The 19,217-nt window shown below is 47.9% G+C and overlaps 1 protein-coding gene and 1 pseudogene across 2 annotated transcripts; one reads left to right on the top strand and one right to left on the bottom strand.

Moving 5' to 3' along the window:
- Nucleotides 1-496: 496 nt before the first annotated feature.
- BCAT2 (branched chain amino acid transaminase 2) lies at nt 497-14,308 on the top strand. Of its 2 annotated transcripts, XM_033128331.1 has the most exons (11): nt 497-587; nt 4,264-4,338; nt 4,668-4,871; nt 9,671-9,781; nt 9,875-9,994; nt 10,153-10,316; nt 12,169-12,311; nt 12,463-12,548; nt 12,721-12,861; nt 12,938-13,012; nt 13,887-14,308. In XM_033128331.1, the coding sequence occupies exons 1-11, from the start codon at nt 564-566 to the stop codon at nt 13,923-13,925; spliced, it is 1,182 nt and encodes a 393-aa protein (XP_032984222.1). In that variant the 5' UTR covers nt 497-563; the 3' UTR covers nt 13,926-14,308. The 2 variants fall into 2 exon arrangements, with proteins under 2 accessions (XP_032984222.1, XP_032984223.1); XM_033128332.1 differs by lacking the exons at nt 497-587; nt 4,264-4,338; nt 4,668-4,871 and adding an exon at nt 8,741-8,874.
- Nucleotides 6,763-7,989, bottom strand: LOC117034893 (60S ribosomal protein L27a-like; annotated as a pseudogene).
- Nucleotides 14,309-19,217: the final 4,909 nt, after the last annotated feature.

The following is a 19,217-nucleotide window of genomic DNA, read 5'->3' as shown; positions in this document are numbered from 1 at the left end:
GTTACAAAGAATACACATATGTTCTCGTTGGAAAGAAAAACTATATTCAAACAGGGTTTGACGGCAAGCCCTTCATCCCTACCTGCTATCCTCTTCAGAGGCCTTTTTTTCTTAAAAAGTCTTTTCCCTTTTCATTTACATGCTATGCACCCACCGACATGTATAGTGTGCTTTTTCCTTTTCACCAAGGAATCGAGATCTGCGGAGGTGCTGTTCCTTGCCTTTCATCTCTTACCCAGGGCTGCTTTTCCTCACTAGCGCTCCGTAGCAGAACCTATTAAAAGGCATTTTTGAAAACCAACTGCATGCATGTTCTTGAACAGCATGAGTACGGCTGGAAAGACCCTGGATGGCGCCTGGGAGGAGGGTGTATTTCGGTTTACTCCCCTTGGTCCCCGCGCGTTCCAGAGCATGTTCTCTGCAGCAGGGCCGGTCTCCCCGAGGGCGCCCTGTAACTAGGGAGGCCTGGGGCGGGGGTGGGAGGGGGCGTGGACAGGGCGGGGTCGGAACGTCTTTCTCCCGGGCGGCGGCCCAGGCGGGAACAGTTACCCCCCGCACCAACCATGGCCGCAGCTGCAGTGGGACAGGTGGGTTTGCGGCCCGGAGTTGGGGGGCTGGAGAACACCGAGGGGAGGCGCACTTCCGGGGGGACCACTCGCCCGCAGCCCGTCCGGCCTGGCGCTATTCCTCTGGCGCTCGGGTTCCGCTGCGAGGCGCCGAAGAAGACGGGGGGAGGGCCCCCTCGGAAAGGAGCACGAAGCTTTAGTGGGGGGTGGGAGGGAGGTAATTAGTGGGAAGGAGACCGGGGCGGGAGGTCTGAGGAGGGAAACTTGGAGGAGGGGACAGTAATGGGAGACGCCCGGCACTGGGTGGGGGATTAAGGAGGGAATAGTCAGTTGGTACTAGGGGTGCGCCGGAATAAGCCTCCCAGGACCTCTAGGGAAGCGGGTGAGATGAAGAAGGCGCAGAGTTCATCCTTAGGTCTGGACTGGGAATTGGATTCAAAGCCCTATTTTCTTGGAACTATATTTTCTTGGAACTAAAGGTTAAGATAGATGTGGACTGTTGGGTCCCCAGAGCTCTTGTCTGAAGCCCGCACCCGGTGTAGGCACCGGTGTAGGGACGGAGTCCCAAAGAGCCGTTTCCAGGCTCTCGACCTCTGGTGGAAAGGTGCTGGCTGGGTAGTAGATGGCCATCAGCGGTAACTAGTTGGCCATCAGCTATAACCAGTTGGCCATTAGCCACTAATATAACTGCCATGGCTATGCTAGCAAGCGCAGATGGTGGCTAGCAAGTGCAGTTAGCGAGCGGATTGTGGATCATTTTGATCCTACTTCCTGTATTTCACCCAGCCGCTAGCGAGACTGGCGTACAGGAAGACCCCTTGTTGGGGTACTGGCGGATGTTTGCTTTTGTGTCTCCACCGGCAGCCATCGAGAGTGGGGTGGTGTGGCTCCCCTGTCTATGGCTCCATTGTTATTCCTTTTTGGCCTCACCATATCCTGCATTCTTGTGCGGGGAGTGGGAGCTGAATCCCTGCATTACACCTGGGTTTGAAATTGAGGCAGTTTCTCATTGTCAAAGTGACAGAGATACTCCAGGCAAGAGCAAGACAGTCCATTCTTACTGTAACATCAATCAGGAGACAGTCCATTCTTACTGATACGTCAATCAGCAGAGCTTCGGAAAGTCCATGATTAGAGAACAAAGTTTCTCAGTGAGGAAGGAAACAATAACAGCTCCAAGAAGTGCGTCATTACAACCCTTGACAGCTACAGCATAACCTTGGAAGAGGTGCTTCCTGTTAGCTTTGAACCTTATTTCTCATCCAAGCTTGATGAATAAATAGCAGGGAAGATTTTTATTTTTTTGGAGTCTCAGTGACTGATGGAGACAGGCCTGGGCTATGACCCGGGCAATCTGGACTTTGATTGTCACACTCCTGGGAATTGTGGTGGGACAGTTGTGGACAGTAACAGAGACAGTTTGGGATGTGGAGAGTCTTGGACTGTCGTAGGACGGTTCTGGTCTGTGATGGGGGAGTCCTGGGCTATAATGGGACAATTTTACATGTGAAGGTATCAGTCCTGGGCTGTGACAAGGACAGTTTTGGGCTTTAACTGGGACAGTTTTGGGCTGTGATAGGGACCATCCCAGGCTGAGACATGGACAGCACTGCATTATGATGGGGACTCTTCCTGGGCTGTGATGTGGGGGCAGTCCTGAAGTGTGAAGGAACAGTGCTCAACTATGACAGAGACAATCCTGGGCTTTGATTGTGACACTCCTGGACAGTGTCACCATCAGGAGAGGACAGTCCTGGACTGTGGTGGAGACAGTCCTGAGCTGTAATGAGACACTGTGAACTCTCCATAGTATTACAGAGCCCTGCCCTATGCACTCCCAAAACCTTCCTCATTTCTTAATTCAGCCCCAATTCTTTTACTCTCTGTTCCAAAAGCTCATCTACCATCTGAGAGTCTCCTTTGGACTCAATCCCTGTGGTGAGACTCCCTACCCCTAGGGAAATGTCCTGGGAGGATGAAGGCAGCTTCTCTCAGTGTGACAGAGACTCTATGGCCAGGGCAGATCTCCTGGACACTGCCCGCACCTTTGCCTTGTGGGTGTGTTTTTCTGCCTCTTCTTTCTCTCTCTCCTGGATATCTGTCTCTAAGCTTCACTGAAACAGTTTCTCTCCGGGTCTTGGCATCAGTCTGTCTCTTGCAGTCCTTCCTCATTTCTCTGGCTCTCCCATTCATTGTGTGCTCTGTTGCCTGAAGTTTGGTCTTCATCTATTTCCCTTTTCCTTGTCCTCTCTCTTTCTCTCTCTCTCCTTTTTATTCTACCTTCGGTATTTTTTCTTGATTTCTCCCAGCTTTACTTTCCCTGAGTTTCTTTGTCTCTTGTCTCAGTCTCTCTTTATCCTTATGATCATATCTATTTTGGCAACTCTTGAGCTTGTTTACTATTCTTTAAAGTAGGTGTTTTTATATCTGTATCTCTATCTTTTTCTCATTCTTTCTCTTCCCTCTCTTGCTCCCTTTTATTTTTTTTCCGTTCTGGCTCCCTCTGAGGGCTGCTCTCTTGCCCAGATACTGGCTGTCTCCGCCGTGTGTGTCCGTATTCTCCATATGGTTGGTGTCCTGTTGCCTCCTGGACGGAAGCATGGCTGCAGGCTTGTGCAGGCTACACATCGCCACCTAGTGGCCATGTTTCGGAAGCACACTCTATTCGTACCAGAAGCCCTTTGGGCCCTGCACTATCCAGGGCTACTCCTCAGACTTCATGGCCCAGACTTTAAGACATTGTAGCCCACAGTCCCACTCTCCCCATGACTCACCTATTGACCAGTGACCGCTGCCATTCACATCCATTCTCACTGATTAGTGTCAGCTTGCAGGGCAGGAGCAGGCTAGGCTGTTCAGTCTCCCCCAGCCTCATGACCCAGCTGCATTCCTGCCAGGCTGGGGAAAGAAGCATTGTGAAGTCCAAGAACACTGGGGAGAGGTCATCCTGTTGGACACAGCTAGACCTGCTCTCCCCGGCTGGCCTTGAGTAGGGCTACAAGGGGAGTGTTCATCTGGATAATGTCCGTTGATGACTGGTGTCCAAGAGGTGGGGTTAGGGGCTTCAGGGAATCTGAGTTCAGTAGATCTAATACCGTGAAAGAATATGAACTTGGACTCCTAGGGCCTGAGGGAGGAGGGACTGCAGGCCTTGACTTCTGGGTCTTAATGAGGAGGGGGCTGAGGGTCTGGACTTGTGAGTCTGAGGGAGGAGGGGCTTAGGGCCTAGATCCTGGGTCCTGGGGGAACCTATAGGTCCCCCACTTTTCTAGCTCTTATCAGGATTTGGGTCCCCCAGGGAGGCCTTCCCTTACCTGCATACCTTCCCTCGCCGTCTTCTGTCTGAGCTGGTCTCAGGACTGGGGCCAAAGTTCCCTTTGGTGGGAGGTGCCTGTATTTGACTCTGCCCCAGCATGGAGGAGGGGATGGGAGCTGATTCAGCTCTTTCTAGGGATGGCCCTCATAGGAGCAGGGAGGTGACTTGGCCTCCTTCAGGATCCCCTCCTGCTACATGCTGATCAGGACAGGGGAAGGGGCTTGGCCAGACCACAGGCCCTGTCTGTAATGCTTTGGGTCTGGGACAGAGCAGGCCAGAGGGACATCTCAAGTGCAGCAGGCGGCAAAGGAGGTGCCAGGGCCTTCTGATCTCTCTCTCTCCTGGCTTCACCACCTTTCTTAATTCTGTCTCCACCCCCAGATTTGGGCCCGAAAACTTCTTCCTGTCCCTTGGCTTCTGTGTGGTCCCAGAAGATATGCCTCGTCCAACTTCAAGGTGAAAGGAGGGGACTATACTTTTAGATCTCAAGGAAGATGGGCTGGGGGCCTGAACTACTGGGCCTGAAGAAGTTGGGGGCTGGGGGCTGGATTTGGGTATTTCCAAGAGGTCCAGGGTTCAGAGGTGAAGGTGGATAGCAATGGGATAGCCAAATTACCTGCCATCAGGCTGTGGGAAAGAGTTGAAACTGCATGTCCCAAAAGCCTCTGGGAGCACAGGTCCCTCCTCTCTGGGTCTTAGCCCCAGAGATGCATGGGAGTTGTAGTTTTTCAGTTTGGAGGTTGTGGCCAGATTCCAGGACACCGGGGTCCCCTGTCTTTTTTCAGGCTGCAGACCTACAGTTGGAAATGACACAGGAGCCTCGTAAGAAGCCTGACCCCAGCGAGCCCCTGGTGTTTGGGAAGACATTTACTGACCACATGCTGATGGTGGAATGGAACGAGAAGAAGGGCTGGGGCCAGCCCCGAATCCAGCCCTTTCAGAACCTCATACTGCACCCGGCCTGCTCTGCTCTCCACTACTCGCTACAGGTTGTATGGCAGCCGGTCTCTGTCCCCGTCTGTGTATCACTTCCCTCTTGCTATATTTCTTGCCCGGTCCACCTCCCTGGGTCTGCTTTTTGTGTATTTCTTTTTTCCGTGTACTCATCATCCATTTTCTGAGGCTTTTCATGTTCTGTGCCCTGTGCTGGTGATGCTGGGGTTCCTGAGATGAGCAGGCTCAGTTCCTTCACTTGAAAACCCCACGTTTTGGTTACAGCCCAGTGTGATCTGAACTCTGATGGAGGCAGCCGAGGCACTGTGGGAGGCTGGAAGAGGAACCCAGTTCTATCTCTAACTTGGAAGAAAGTGGGGTTTGTCCTGGCAAAGAGGAGAGCTTGGGGTATTAGAGGGAGAGGGGACAGCCAGTACAGAGACATAGTACAAAGAAGAGCCCAGCGTATTTGGGGGGAATTGTGGGGTTGGAACATGGCAGAGGAGGCCGAGGATGTCATCAGAGCCACAGAGGAATTGAGGGGCTGGGACCTTGTCAAGGGCGGTGAGAGCCATTGTGGCTCTGAGCAGGTGCGAAGCAGGGCCAGCTGTAGTACAGTGAGACCCCTCTCAGGACATGAAAGATGAGCTGGAGGCGGGGAGACTGGAGGCCAGGATGCCAGGCTGGGGCAAAGGTCCAGGCAGGAGAGAACAGTAGATGTGGAGGCCTGAGCTCGGGTGGGACAGGAGGGGACAGGGCAAAGAGATTCGGGGACAGGAGAGATTGGCAGGCTGGGCGAGAGAAATGAAGGGAGGGCCCAGGATGGTGCCCAGAGGTTTGCCCAGGTAACCAGGTAGACCATGAGATTGTCCCCATATGGGGACTCAGGAGGCGGATTGGTTTTGCGGGGCTTGGTGAAGGGCCTGTAAGGAGAGATACCCAGGCGGTATTTTGTTTACGACTTAAAGCTATGGTTGAAAGCAAAGTCTTCCTGAATAGCTGGTTTGTAGTTTGAATAGTTTTTGTCCCTTAGGATATGGTTCTATGACATTAGGCATGTTTTTCTTTTTTTTTTCTTTTCAGAATTTTAAGGGCTTTTTTTTCCCCACCTACGCTGGACATTTGACTAGGACCAATCAGTTCTGTGCAGGAGAAATACACCTTCGGTAGCAGCTAGATACTAAGGATGGACAGTCAGGACTATGTCCCCAGGAAGGTGGTTTTTGGAAACCACCATTATTTACTTCTCTGTCCTCCAGCTGGGGACTCAGTACTTTTCCTTCAGTGCAGATGAAGGGGTGTAGAGGCCCTGGCATACAAAACCTATATTTTTGCCATCCTTCTCATTTAGGGCACATTTGGAACTAAGGCCAGCTGAGGGAATGGGAAGATCACGTTACCATATCATCCACGCTCTGGAGCATGTGTGGAATAACAAGCTGACCACATGTGTGGTTATTTTTTTATTATCGTGGTAATAATACATATACATAATAATGCACCTAACATAAAACTGTGGCCAGTTGAAAAATAGCTGCATGTAAGTGGGCCCGTGCAAGTTCAAACCTGCATTGTTCAAGAGTCAACTGTATACCGTTTTAACCATTTTAAAGTCTGCAATTCAGTGACATTTAGTACACTCACAGTGTTATGCACCCATCACCTCGATCTAATTCCAGAACTTTTTCATCGCCCTGAACAGAAACCCCACACCCATTGAGGAGTCACTCCCCATTCCCTTTGCCCCAGCTCCTGACAACCATTAATCTGCTTTCTGTCCTTATCTCCCAGTATTTTTAAATTTTTAATTAAAAAAAAATTATCAGTTATAGTTGGCATACAATATTATGAGGGTATTATCATAGTTTCAGGTGTACAACATAGTTATTTTTATTTGGAGTTGTTTTTTTTTGTTTCTTTTTAAGAAAAACATTGGAGCTTTAATGAACTTCCCGTGTGGCTTCAAGCTACCAGAACACAGGCCCCTCCAACACCCTTAATCTTCTCTTCAGCTCTTCTGGCTGAAGAATTTGGCCTTCACGATGACAGGCTGCTTTGGGAGCTTTCCCTTCCCCAGACTTTGTAGTAGTCCGATCGCACCACATCAATGATAGGAGCAGCTCCAGTCTTGTTTTGGGCAGCATTTACCTGCTCACTGACCAAGGTCCACAGTTTATCAAGGTTGACAGTTGGACAGAAGCTCTGGTTCCTCTTTAAGTGGTAATGCCTCATACCAACTTTCCCAAAGTAACCTGGGTGATATTTGTCAAAGTTGATCCTTTCACTAACAATTGTCACCCCAATAAATTAAAAAAAAAAAAAAAAGTTGATCCTGTGGTGATGCAAGCCACCGGCATTACCGCGGCCTCCTGGGTGCTTCCGGTGCTTGACGATGGGGCCGTGGCCGTGGCTCACGTGGCCCCTAAGTTTCCGGGTCTTCCTCAGTCTGGATGGCATGTCGATAGCCGAGACGAAAGAATGGAGTGTTTTTTAAATTAACATCTTTTATAAAAATGGGTCATATGTTCACAGTTCAAAATTCTAACTGAAAGAGGGAATATACGTCCCCAGTTCCCCAGCCTCCTTGCTGCCTACCCCCGAGGCAGCCCCCATTACCAGTTCCCACGCCCTTCCAGAGAGTTCTGCTTTTTGGATATCAACACTGATGTAACTGTTTCACCCCATTCTTTACACACAAGAGGTAGCAGACTGTACACTCACTGTCTGGCATCTTGCTTTCTTCTTTTGATGCTTGTTGGAGGTGGAGCAGCCCCTGAGGAGCTTTTTCCTTCTTTTTGCTGAGCATGGTAATCCATCTTAACAATGCCTCATGTAGGCAGTCCCCTATTGTTGGACACCTAGGTTGTTTTCAGTCTTGTGCTACGTAAACAACGTTGCAATAAGCAATCTAGTAAATTCACCTCACTTCCTTTAAGTGCAGGTGTATCTCTCCAGTTTCTAGAACTGTTGGGTTAAGGAGTATGTGTCATTGTGATAAATATTGCCCCATCTACCTCTGTGGACGTTGTATCAATTTCTATACCCACCAGCAGAACCCATTTCCCCCATACCCTGGACGACCCTTGTCATACTCATAAATCTCCAGTCTCCTAAGTGGTTTGGAAGTTATCTCAAAGTAATTTTAATTTGCACATTCCCCCTAATTATGAAATTGGCCATATTTTTACAAGCAACTTTCACAAGCATAAGAGCCATTATTATTTCCTTTCTGTGAGCTGTCTATTTTCTAGGCTGATTTTTCTATCAGAGTGGGTTTTAAATAAATTTAAAAATTTATTTGTAGGAGTATTTAGTATATTAGATAAATTATTTGTGATATGAGTTGAAACTCTCTCACCATTTTATTTTTATGCAGTCAAATGTATCAGTTTTTTCTTTTTTGGTCTGAGATTTGTCATAATAGAGTACCATCCCCAGTTCAAGACATAAAATGATTCATTATCTTGTGTTTTCTTCTATAGATTTTATGGTTTAATTTGTTTCATTTCAATCTTTAATGTACCTGGAATTTTTCCTGATGTAAGGTGTGAGATAGGGATCCAATTTATTTTTTTTCTGAGGTGGATATTTGATTGTCCCAACACCATTTAATTGAATTAACCATGTTTTCCTCCATTGCTTTATAATCCACTTTTTAGTTTCTTCCATTGTTCAATCTGTTTACTCATATGTTCATGTCACTCATTTTATAATATTGTAGATTTAGAATGTGTTTTAATATCTGGTAAGTCTTCTCACTCCCACTTCTTGTTCCTATTCTTTTATTTTCCCCAAAATATCCTGGCTATTTTTGCTTGTTACATATTCTTCACTCATGCATTTAGTTATTTATTCATTCATCAAAAACCTACTATGTGCTAAGCCCTGTCCTGGGCACAGGGGTCTGGGGAGTTCCCTGCTCTATGTCATTTAGTTTGTATGGAAGCAGATGTTAAAGAAGCAAACATGGAACCATGGGGCAAGAATCAGGGTATCCTGACCTGTCTGGGAATGAGGCTACACCAGGAAGGATGTGACATTTAAGCTGAGGCCTAAGAGGTGAGTTGAAAGACACGAGGAGGAGAGTTTCCTAGCAGAGGATCCAACAAGTACAGAATCTGGGAGCAGGAGGTGGCCATGGTGGCAGCAGGGGGTCCCAGTGGGCAGTGTGAGTATAGGAGGTTGAGGTGAAAACAGATCTTGTGGGACCTGGAAGGTCGGGGTTGAGGGTAGGAGTGGGGAGGTGGGGGGAACATCAGGGTGCCGGGGATCAGAATTTTTTTGTATTGAAAAAAAAAGTTTTTATTGTGGGGAAACCTCAAACTTAAAAGTAGAGTGATTAGGGCCCGCGCCCCCTGCCCCCCGTCACCTTGCTTCACCAGTTAACTTGGTTGGTCACCATCTCATTGCATCTGGACTTCCCCCTTTCTGTAGGATTTTGAAGCAAATCCTGGACATTATATATTATTTCATCCATAGCTATTTCAGTGTTTCTGTAAAAATACAAGGACTCTACAAACATAACTTCCAGGCCGTCATCCAGTCCCAAGAAATAGTACCAGTAACATGGCTTAAACATTGCGTTCTCTCTGCACCTCTGTCCCTGGGTCTCTGTTGTCTTTTCTCTGGTCTCTGTCCTTTGCTTTCTCAAGTGCCTCCCTCTCTTGGTCTCTGTATCTGTTTCTCTCTTCTCTCTTTCTCTTCCTCTGTGCTCAGCGGGTTCGTCTCTGCCCAGCTCTCTGTCTCTGCTTCCTTCTGCGTCTCTATGCTTGTGTATCAGTCTGTCTTGGTGTCTCTGTCTCTTCCTGACTGTCTGAGGTGGTCTCTGAGCCACCCACCCATCTGTTCCCTGCAGCTCTTTGAGGGTATGAAGGCGTTCAAAGGCAGCGACCACCGGGTGCGGCTCTTCCGACCCTGGCTCAACATGGACCGGATGCTGCGCTCGGCCCTGCGCCTCTGCCTGCCGGTGAGGGGTCCTTCACGTCTGGGCCGAGGAGGGCGCGGGGTGCAGCGAGGGTGAGGCCATGAGGGAACCCTGACTTGCCGGTACCCTGTGCAGAGTTTCGACAAGGTCGAGTTGCTCGAGTGCATCCGCCGGCTTGTGGAAGTGGACAAAGACTGGGTTCCTGACAGCGTGGGTGCCAGCCTCTACGTGCGGCCTGTGTTCCTCGGGAACGAGGTGGGCACGATCCTCAGGGCTGGGGTGGGGCGGGGCTGGAAACCAGACTGGGGTGGGGGGGTCCTCAAAGGAAGGGCTGGGGACCGGACTCCCGGGTCAGGGGAGAGGCTGGGGATCTGGGCTCCTGGGTCCCTGAAATGCCCTCCTGCCCATCTCAGCCTTCGCTAGGTGTCGCCCGTTCCACACAAGCCCTCCTGTTCGTCATTCTCTGCCCAGTGGACTCATACTTCCCTGGAGACGCCATGAGCCCTGTCTCCCTCCTGGCTGACCCAACATTCATCCGGGCCTGGGTGGGTGGGGTCGGCGACTGCAAGCTGGGTGGGTAAGTAGTGCTGCCTCCACCCCATGTCTGGTACACTGGATGTCGGAGACGCAGGGCCAGTACCCACGCTTTGGGCTATGTCTTTGGATGTCCATTATCCTCCCCATCCTGTTTCACATGGCTGGGGACAACTCTGCCCGCAAATTGGCACCGTGGTGGCCCAGGATGGTGTGTGCGCGCAGGCCTCGCTAAGCACTATGCACAAACCAGCTCAGAGACAGGAAAGTGTTGGGTGGAAGTCGGGGGGGAAACCGGGATTGGTCCCCAGGAAGCCTCTAGAAATTAATTTTTTTGTTTTTCCCCTTCTTCTGCCTCTCCCCCCCCACTCCGGTTCCAGCCGTTGTTTCTCAGCCTAGTTGTGTAGGACCCAGCTCCCTGGCCCACGCTGGTGTTATGAGCCTCGCGCTCCCCCGGCTGAGGCAGTCGGTCGCTGGTTGGCTGCTCACAGCAGCTCAGGGCAGCTCTTGCCGGCTGCCGGCTGCTCACAATGGCTGCTGGCCACTCACGCTGACCACTAGCCGCTCCTGCACAGCACACAGTAGCCCTCAGCAGCTCATGCCAACCTCTGGCTGCTCATGGCAGCCCAGCTCCAGGGAGCGCCATTGTTCACAATCTTAACTGTAGAGGGTGCAGGTCACTGGCCCATGTGGGAATCGAACTGGCCACTTCGGCATTAGGAACATGGCGCTCCAACCACCTGAGCCACCGGGCCGGCCCCTAGAAATTAATTTTATATTTAGTTCATTGCTCTCACCTCCAGATAGCGTCCTCTGAACACCCAGGCTCGCCGCCCCTCCCTTCCCCACCTAGCTCCCACATAGTCCCTTGGGACTCCAGCACACATCACCCTGTGTGTGAACTTTCTGTGTAAGTCTATCTCACCAGGGGCCTTGGTTCAGGACAGCAGGGAAGGTCTCCTGGTTGGTGATCAAGGCAGAGAGGGGGTAAGGGCGTATTGGGGTAGCAAGTGTTGCAGTTGGGAGTTCTTTCAGGTCCTTTCAGAGACATCCTGTGAGCTCTCCTGAGGGCCAGGCCCTGTGCTAAGTGAAGCTGGGGACACAGATGAGTCAGATCCTGGCCATGCCTTCCAGGGGCTCCCACCAGCTTGGAAGCCCCAATGTCCAGGGCAGCATGTGATCTGATGGAGGTGACTGGGGCATTTTCAAAGTCTTCACTGAAGAGGTGGTGACACATCAACTGAGTCTGATGGGTAGGAAGGAGACGGTTTCCTAGGTACAAAAGGTGGTAAATAATCCTGGGGACCACATGTGTGGGGGCAGGGAGGAGGGGCAGAGGCACAGAAATGGTCAGGGAGGGAAAATAAGTCTCGTACAGAGCAGGCCAGGCCCTGAACACCAGACTGAGGGGCCGTGATCTTGTCCCAGAGTGATGAGGAGCTGTGGGAGGCTTGTGAGCAGGTGAGGGGAGAGGTCAGCTTTGGGTGAGAGACAATGTTATAACAAGGTGACTTGGGAAATCATCGAGGTAGCCCAATTTATTCGAGCCCAGGGGAGGCCTGGAGGTTCAGAAATGCCTCCAAGAGTAGGTACCATCACTGGTGGTTTTGAAAGACAGTTGGGGAGTTGGATGAAGAAGGTGATCCCAGCAAAGGACACAGCGATACATTTGTGATCTGGAGAGTGGGAAGAGGGGGCCACGGGAGGACGGACCACTTAGGTCTTTGACCCCAAGCTACTGGCCAGGGATTCTGTCCTGGGGGCACTGGGGCGCCATGGGAGGACTGTGAATTGGGGAGGAGTGGGGTCAGCCCTGGTGTGGAAAGATTCATCTAGGGCTATGCTGGAGAATGACGGGGTTCACTTCCCTGGTTGTCCATATTGTTCTGTACCAGGAATTATGGGCCTACGGTGTTTGTGCAGCAGGAGGCGAAAAAGCAGGGCTGTGAGCAGGTCCTCTGGCTGTATGGGTCTGACCACCAGCTCACCGAAGTGGGCACCATGAACATCTTCATCTACTGGACCTACGAGGATGGCGGTGAGCCCACCCAGGACCCACCCGGACCCTGGTGGAAGTGGGTGGTGCCATAATTCCTAGTAGATTGCAGGTCTCAAGGATGGGGGTGGGGGGGCCCCTAAGAGGATGGTAGGGTATGAGGTAACACCCCCATGCCTTCCACCTGACTCAGTGCTGGAACTGGTGACTCCACCGCTGGACGGTGTCATCCTGCCTGGAGTCGTCAGACAGAGTCTGCTGGACCTGGCTCAGACCTGGGTGAGGGCGTGGGGTCTTCCGGTGGCGGGAGTGGGGGGGCCAGTGCAGCAGGGGGTGTGGCGGGGGCGCACTGGCGTGTCTCTCGGTGTGACTCCCCCTTTGGGTCTCTGTCTTTTCCGGTTCTCAGGGTGGGAGAGGTCCGCTGGGCTCATAGCTGTTTCTTGCCCTGCAGGGAGAGTTCCGGGTAGTAGAGCGTAAGATCACCATGAAGGAGGTTGTGCGAGCACTGGAGGAGGGACGGGTTCGGGAAGTCTTTGGCTCAGGCACCGCTTGCCAGGTCTGCCCTGTGCACCAAATCCTGTATGAAGGCAAGGTGAGGTGGGGCTGCCGCTGGGGGTGGGGGAAATGAGGGGAGCAGGGCACTGTCCTCATGGCACTTTCTTCCCCAGCACCTCCACATTCCCACCATGGAAAATGGGCCTGAGCTTATCCTCCGCTTCCAGAAGGAGCTAAAGGCAATCCAGGTGAGGTGCACTCACTGGGAGATGGGCTGGATGCTTGTTCCCCAGAGGAGTTCATGTCCCATGAGCCTGGGGACTGACAGAAGATCCCCCCTTCAGTAGTCCCAGGACATGGTAATGGCCCCTCCCTTTGGCTTCTGGGCCCTGGGTCTGAGTCGGCTTTCCTCTTTGGCCTAGAACACCTCTTGGGGCCCAATGACCATTTCCCACCAGCTTCTGAAGTCCTGGCTTGAGAAACCCACTTCCCTGAATCTCTGTACCCCCTGAGTGTCCTTCCAGTGGCAGAAGTCCCCTTCCCATGAGCCTCTAGGACTGTAAGCCAGCTTTCTGGCCACAGAAGAGTGCTCCCCATGGATTCCCCTGGAACCCTGGGCTATCCTTTTGACCCAAGAATTCTCTCCTACAAGCCTCTGGACACTGGGCCCCCTTGTGGCCCAAGACTGTTTCCTCTCATAAGCCTCTGGAGGTATTTCCACTGGTCTGAGCTGAGATCTCTTTCCTGAGAACCTCTGGGCTCCAGCCCTGGGACTCATCTAGAGCTACCTTTCCTGTGAGCTTCTGTAAACTGTTCATCAGGACCTAGAACTACACTTCTCTGGACTATCTGGGCTTTCTCAGCTGAAAGCAACTTTTTCCAGGAGCCCTCAGGGCCTTACAGTAACTCCTCTTTGCAGAACTACATCTCCCTTAAGCCTCTGAGCCATCTTTGCAACGATTCTTCTTCCCCATGATTGTTGGCAGCCTTCGGGGAAGTAGACAACATTTCCTATGAGGGACTGGGGCGCAACTCTGCAAGCACTCATTGTGGGATGCCCCAGGGCTTGCTGGGAGTTGCAGTGTAGCTTCCCTGTCATGATCTGCCTCTGTTGTCCCACAGTACGGAACAGGAGCCCACGAGTGGATACTCCCGGTGTGATGCTGTGGGCTGTACCTGGCCACCCCTCGGATCCAGCGAACTGTTGCATCTAGTCCCCGCTGGACCCTCCCCTCCCTACCTGTGACTCACCTGAAGTGCAATATTACATAAAAAGCCCGGGTCGGGAAGCCTGGGTCTCTGGCGCCCCCACGTGGTTGCTACACTCCCAAAGCCCTAAGGGCCGGACCCAGCCGGTCGTGGCCCCTCCCTCCGCCTCTCAGGCCTGGGGGGATTTGAACTCCCCGCTGCTCTGTCTTGTGGTGTCAAAGATACGCCTTGGCCCGGATTCTGCACCTCTCCGTTCTCAGGCCGGATCTCCCAAGTGCTGTCGATTTTTTTTTTTCTCGCTGAAATTTTGAAATAAAATGCCAAATAGGACATTCGATGTCATCTCCAATGATGCAACTCAGGGACTCTAGGGTTTTAACCAGGAGTCCCGGTCCTTAGCCTGTTTCATTGTCACTGACCCAGCAATCTGAGCCCCCAGTGTCCTGGTGGTTTCTCTGACGTGGAAGATTCTTCCACTTCATCACAAACTGAGCTTAGTATCTTTCCCCACTAACCTGCGCCTACCCTACTTCTCCATCTTGGGGACCGTACATGCAATCACGAGGCTACACTTAGGGTAAAGAAGAGAATTTTGGGGTACACACATTCACATTTTAGGTAACCTTCTTACATTGACTAATTAGAGATCAACTTTTTTTTTTTTTTTTTTTAAGTGCTAACAGCTATATGACCTTGGGGAAGTGAGTTCACCTCTTTGAGCCTCAGTTTTCTCATTTTTAAAATGAGGATAATAGTACCCACCCATTAAGGCTATGCTGAGGATTAAATGAGCTGTTACATGTAAAGTGCTCAGAACGGGCTGGCATGTAGAAAGCACTATAAAATTGCTCTTATTATATTTGACAACTGAATTTGTCTTGTGATTTTCTAGCTTTATTCAAAAAGTCCAGTTTTGTGGAAAAATGAACATCTGTAAGGTTGAATGTGTTTAATAATACAATACTTAGGGGGGACTTAATGACTTCAGAAATTTTTTTTCCAAAATATTTTCTTTATGCTTAAGGACATTCTTCATTTGAAAATAATGAATATACACTAAGTAGAAAGAACCAAAATATGAATTTCCATTTAATTTAGTAATCAGAATTCTGAAAATTTCACAAAACTATCTTTGGATTCATATACTAAAACCACTTTGCAAATTTGATTCTCTGAATCTGTAAGTGAACTAATGTTCTACAATTATGCATTTGGATATGAACATTTTTATTGGTTTCTGAAAAACAATAATTTATGAATTCAAAAAATCAGATTTAGTCTGTGATGCTAAGTACCAATTATAAGTTAATGAGCCAGTCAAAAATATTAATAAAATTAATTATGTTCTATGCAGGAACACCCAGTATCACATAGAAATAATGGTGATAATAAAAATATTTATATATGTACATATCTTCCTGTTATATGAAGAAATAATGAACAATAAGATTAAATTGAGAGGAAGAAAACATTTAAAATACAGGATGGTAAATGAATCACTCAACCACAGCGAGCTCTGGATTTCAGGCACTGCTGTGAGGTGCCTGTGGCGCCATTTGGCAGCCAGTATTGGGATAAAGTCTCAAAGGCAGAGAATGAAAGAGGTGATTTATAATAGAAACAACCCAACACAATTTGAACTTGTGATTAATTAAAAACATTTTTATGGCACTACAAAAATTTGTAAACATCTACAGGGACATCTATGTGGGAAGTCTCCCTTGAAAAACCCTCTGCAAACATCATATTCAATTGTGAAAGACTGAAAGCTTTCCCCCCAGATCAGGAGCAGGGAAATCATGCCTGCCTTTGCCTCTTCCAGCCAACACTGGAAGTCCTATCCAGAGCAATTAGCTACCAAAGAAATAAACAGCACCCAAGTTATAAAGGCAGGAGTAAAACTATATTTACAGATAACATGATCTTATATAGAGAAAATGGTAAAGAATCCCAACAAAAAACCTATTAGACCAAATAAATCAGCAAAGTTGCAAGATACGAGATCAACACACAAAACCCAGTTGTATTTCTTTACATTAGCAACGAGCAATCTGAAAAGAAAACTTAGAAAACAATTCCTTTTACAATAGCATCAAAAATAATAAAATACTTAGAAATGAACTTGACCAATGAGAAGAAAGACTTGTCGACTGAAACCTACCAAACGTGGCTGAAAGAAATTAAAAATGACAAATAAATGGAAAGACATCCTGTATTCATGGATTGGAAGACAATATTATTAAGATGGCAACACTCTCCAAAGCAATCCAGAGATTAAATGCAATCTCTATCAAAGTGTCAAAAAACAAAAACAAAAAAAAACACCTTATTTTTTTGCAGAATTGGAAAAGATGATCCTAAAAATTATATGGAATTGCAAGGACCCCAAATGCCAAAAGAATATTGGGAAAAAAGAACAAAGTTGGAGGACTCACACTTTTCCATTTCAAACCTTACTACAAAGCTACAGTAATCCAAACAGCGTGGTACTGACATAAAGGCAGCGTGGTACTGACATAAATCAACGGAATAGATTGAAAATCCAGAAGTAAACCCATACATCGATGGCCAATTGATTTTGACAAGGAAGCTAAGTCCATTCAATGGGAAAAGAAGGGTTTCCTCAACAAATGGTGCTGGGACAACTGGATTTCCACACTCAAATGAAGTTGGACCCCTACCGCACAATAAAATTTAACTCAAATGATCAAAACCTAATGTAAGAGCTAAAATTATAAAACTCTTAGGAGAAAACATAGGGATAAATCGTCATGACCTTTAATTTGGTGATGGCTTCTTAGGACACCAAAAGCGCAAGCAATAGAAGAAAAAAAAATATAGGACTTCCTCAAAATTAAAAATTTTTTTGTGCACCATGACGCTATCAAGAGAATGAAAGACAACCCACAGAATAGGAAAAATATTTGCAAATCACATATTTGCTATGGACCACACTCCTCCATTGTCTAACTGAATTTGGGCAAAGTGACACTATATAGACATAGATGTGAACAAAACTGACTCCATCTCTGTGTCCCAGATTTCATTTTTTGTTTTATGCTGTAGTTAGCCAACGTCACTGTCCTTAGTAAACATATCAAAGCTTTCTAGTTGATGATTATCTTAAAATATAGCCATAAACACTTTCATTAGTAATACCTGGAATGGCATGACAACTGACAAATATCAAACTAGTGATGGTATGGATTATAAACAATCATGTATCGCAAGACCACCAGGAGGTATGGCCCTGGTACTACTGCATTCTTTGTCCCTTTGTCTTGTCAATCATTAGTGCTGCTCTGACCCAGTCTTCCTCTAAGTAAATTACTCTGTAATCAATTCTGTCATAATCTATGGATTTGCCTGTTTCATTTGTCGGTCTTAAGATACCTTTTCTTTGGCCATTACACCTTTGCCCCACCATCAGACAGACCCCACCCCACGCCCCCATCCTCACTTTCTGTATCTATTCTATATCTATAGCCATTCATAGGCTTGTTGGAAGGATCAAATAGGACAGTTGCACGTGGCTCACTGTCGGGGACCGAGAAGGGCCTGGGGGCTCTGGAGCACGAGCAGGTGGCACAACTCCAGGCACTGAAAGTGTGTGTGTGCGCGCGCGGGGGGGTCGGGGGGGGGGGCGACTGAGACACACACAGAGCAGAGGAAACCAGCCTTGCTTTAGGGCACCACATCCCAGGTGAGCCAACTACCTGTCCCAGCAACCATTGGGTCTACTTCAGACCCCAGAAAGGGAATTGAATCACTCTTACCACTTAGGAAATACCAAGGGTTTTAGGAGCTCTGTGCCAGAAACAGGGACGAAGACTAACTATATTTCTTATTATAAATCACAATATCACAGGGTCGGTTCCAATGAAGGCTTTGATGAACAAAGCTATCTATACATCCAGCTCTAGCGTATATTGATCAGCAGTTCTACAGTTGATGTATTAATTAATTCACACCCCCAGCTGTGTATGAGAGTTTTGGTTGCTGGCCAACCCTTGGTGTTTCCAGTTTGGTTTTTATTTTTAGTTAGGTTTGTATGTGTGTGTGTTTGGTTTTTCATTTGTGTCTTTCCATTCTGGTGGGGTGCTGATGTTTTAAAAATACAGGGGGTGCAAAAAAATGTATACACATTTTAAGAAAGGAAAAAACTACTAAAATTGTAATACTATATACCGATAATAAAAGATGAATATAAGTCACGTTTGACTTTTGTAATTACAAGAGGTGCTCAATGTGGTTACCATCAGTGTCCAGACACTTCTGATTACGGCAAACTACTGCTTGAGCGACATTGACCAAAGTGTCCCCTTGTATACATTTTTTGGCACCCCAATATATATTTAGATTTGGAATAATTTTAGATTTACAGAAAAATTGCAGACAGTGCAGAGAGTTCCTATACCCTTCACCCAGCTTCCCCTAATGTAAACATTTTAACAACCATGGTGAGTTTGTCAAAACAAAGAAAGTAACAGTACTATTAACTAAACTACAGGCTTTATTTGACTTCCATCAATTTTTTTCACTGATGTCCCTTTTCATTCTGAGATCCATCCAGGATGCCACATTGCAGTTAGTTGTCATGTGTCCTTAGTTTTTCCCCATCTGTGAGTTTTGCAATCTTTCCTCATCTTTCATGACCTTGACAGTTTTGAAGAATATTGGTTATTTTGCAGAATGCCAGTAGCCATTAGAAGCTAGAGGAGGTAAGGAACAGATTCTCCCCGGAAGCTTCTGGAGGGAGTGTGGCCCTGCCAACAGCTTGATTTTGACCTAGTGATTCTGATTTTGGACTTCAGGTCTCCAGAACTGTGATTGAATAAATGTTTGTTATTTTAAGGCATCAGTGTACGAGTAATTTGGTATGGCAAAATAGGAAACTAATGTACCATACATTTACGATTTATTTAAGTATGCTGTGTTTATATTTCATATATTTCAGTAAAATGTTCAGAAATTAATCTAACACCTTTTCTTTTATTGACAAAAGTAATGTTGCAAATTCTTGTGATCAGGGAAATGGATTTCAAACCCAGGTGAACTTTTTCATGCTGACTATTTCAAAATAATACAGTTGTAATTTGTAGCCCTGTCTCGCCTAGTTAAAGCAGCCACCCGCTATGCGTAAAAGGGCAAAACGAATCAGACAGGCAGAATATCAGACATACACTGCTTCATTGATCAAAGGGACTCATTTTAACATCTCTGAAGTCAGATGCACCTTCTAAT

The sequence above is a fragment of the Rhinolophus ferrumequinum genome, chromosome 15 (assembly GCF_004115265.2).
Source record: "Rhinolophus ferrumequinum isolate MPI-CBG mRhiFer1 chromosome 15, mRhiFer1_v1.p, whole genome shotgun sequence".
Lineage (NCBI taxonomy): Eukaryota > Metazoa > Chordata > Mammalia > Chiroptera > Rhinolophidae > Rhinolophus > Rhinolophus ferrumequinum.
The sequence above is the reverse complement of the archived record's forward strand: the minus strand, read 5'-3'. Positions and strand labels throughout refer to the sequence as shown.

Bases quoted from the DNA above. Each gene is read 5' to 3' on its own strand.
- BCAT2 (XM_033128331.1), top strand. From the start codon at position 564: ATGGCCGCAGCTGCAGTGGGACAG. The intron at 4,339-4,667 runs GTGAAAGGAGGG...GTCTTTTTTCAG, and splicing joins ATGCCTCGTCCAACTTCAAG to GCTGCAGACCTACAGTTGGA. The intron at 12,862-12,937 runs GTGAGGTGGGGC...TTTCTTCCCCAG, and splicing joins AAATCCTGTATGAAGGCAAG to CACCTCCACATTCCCACCAT.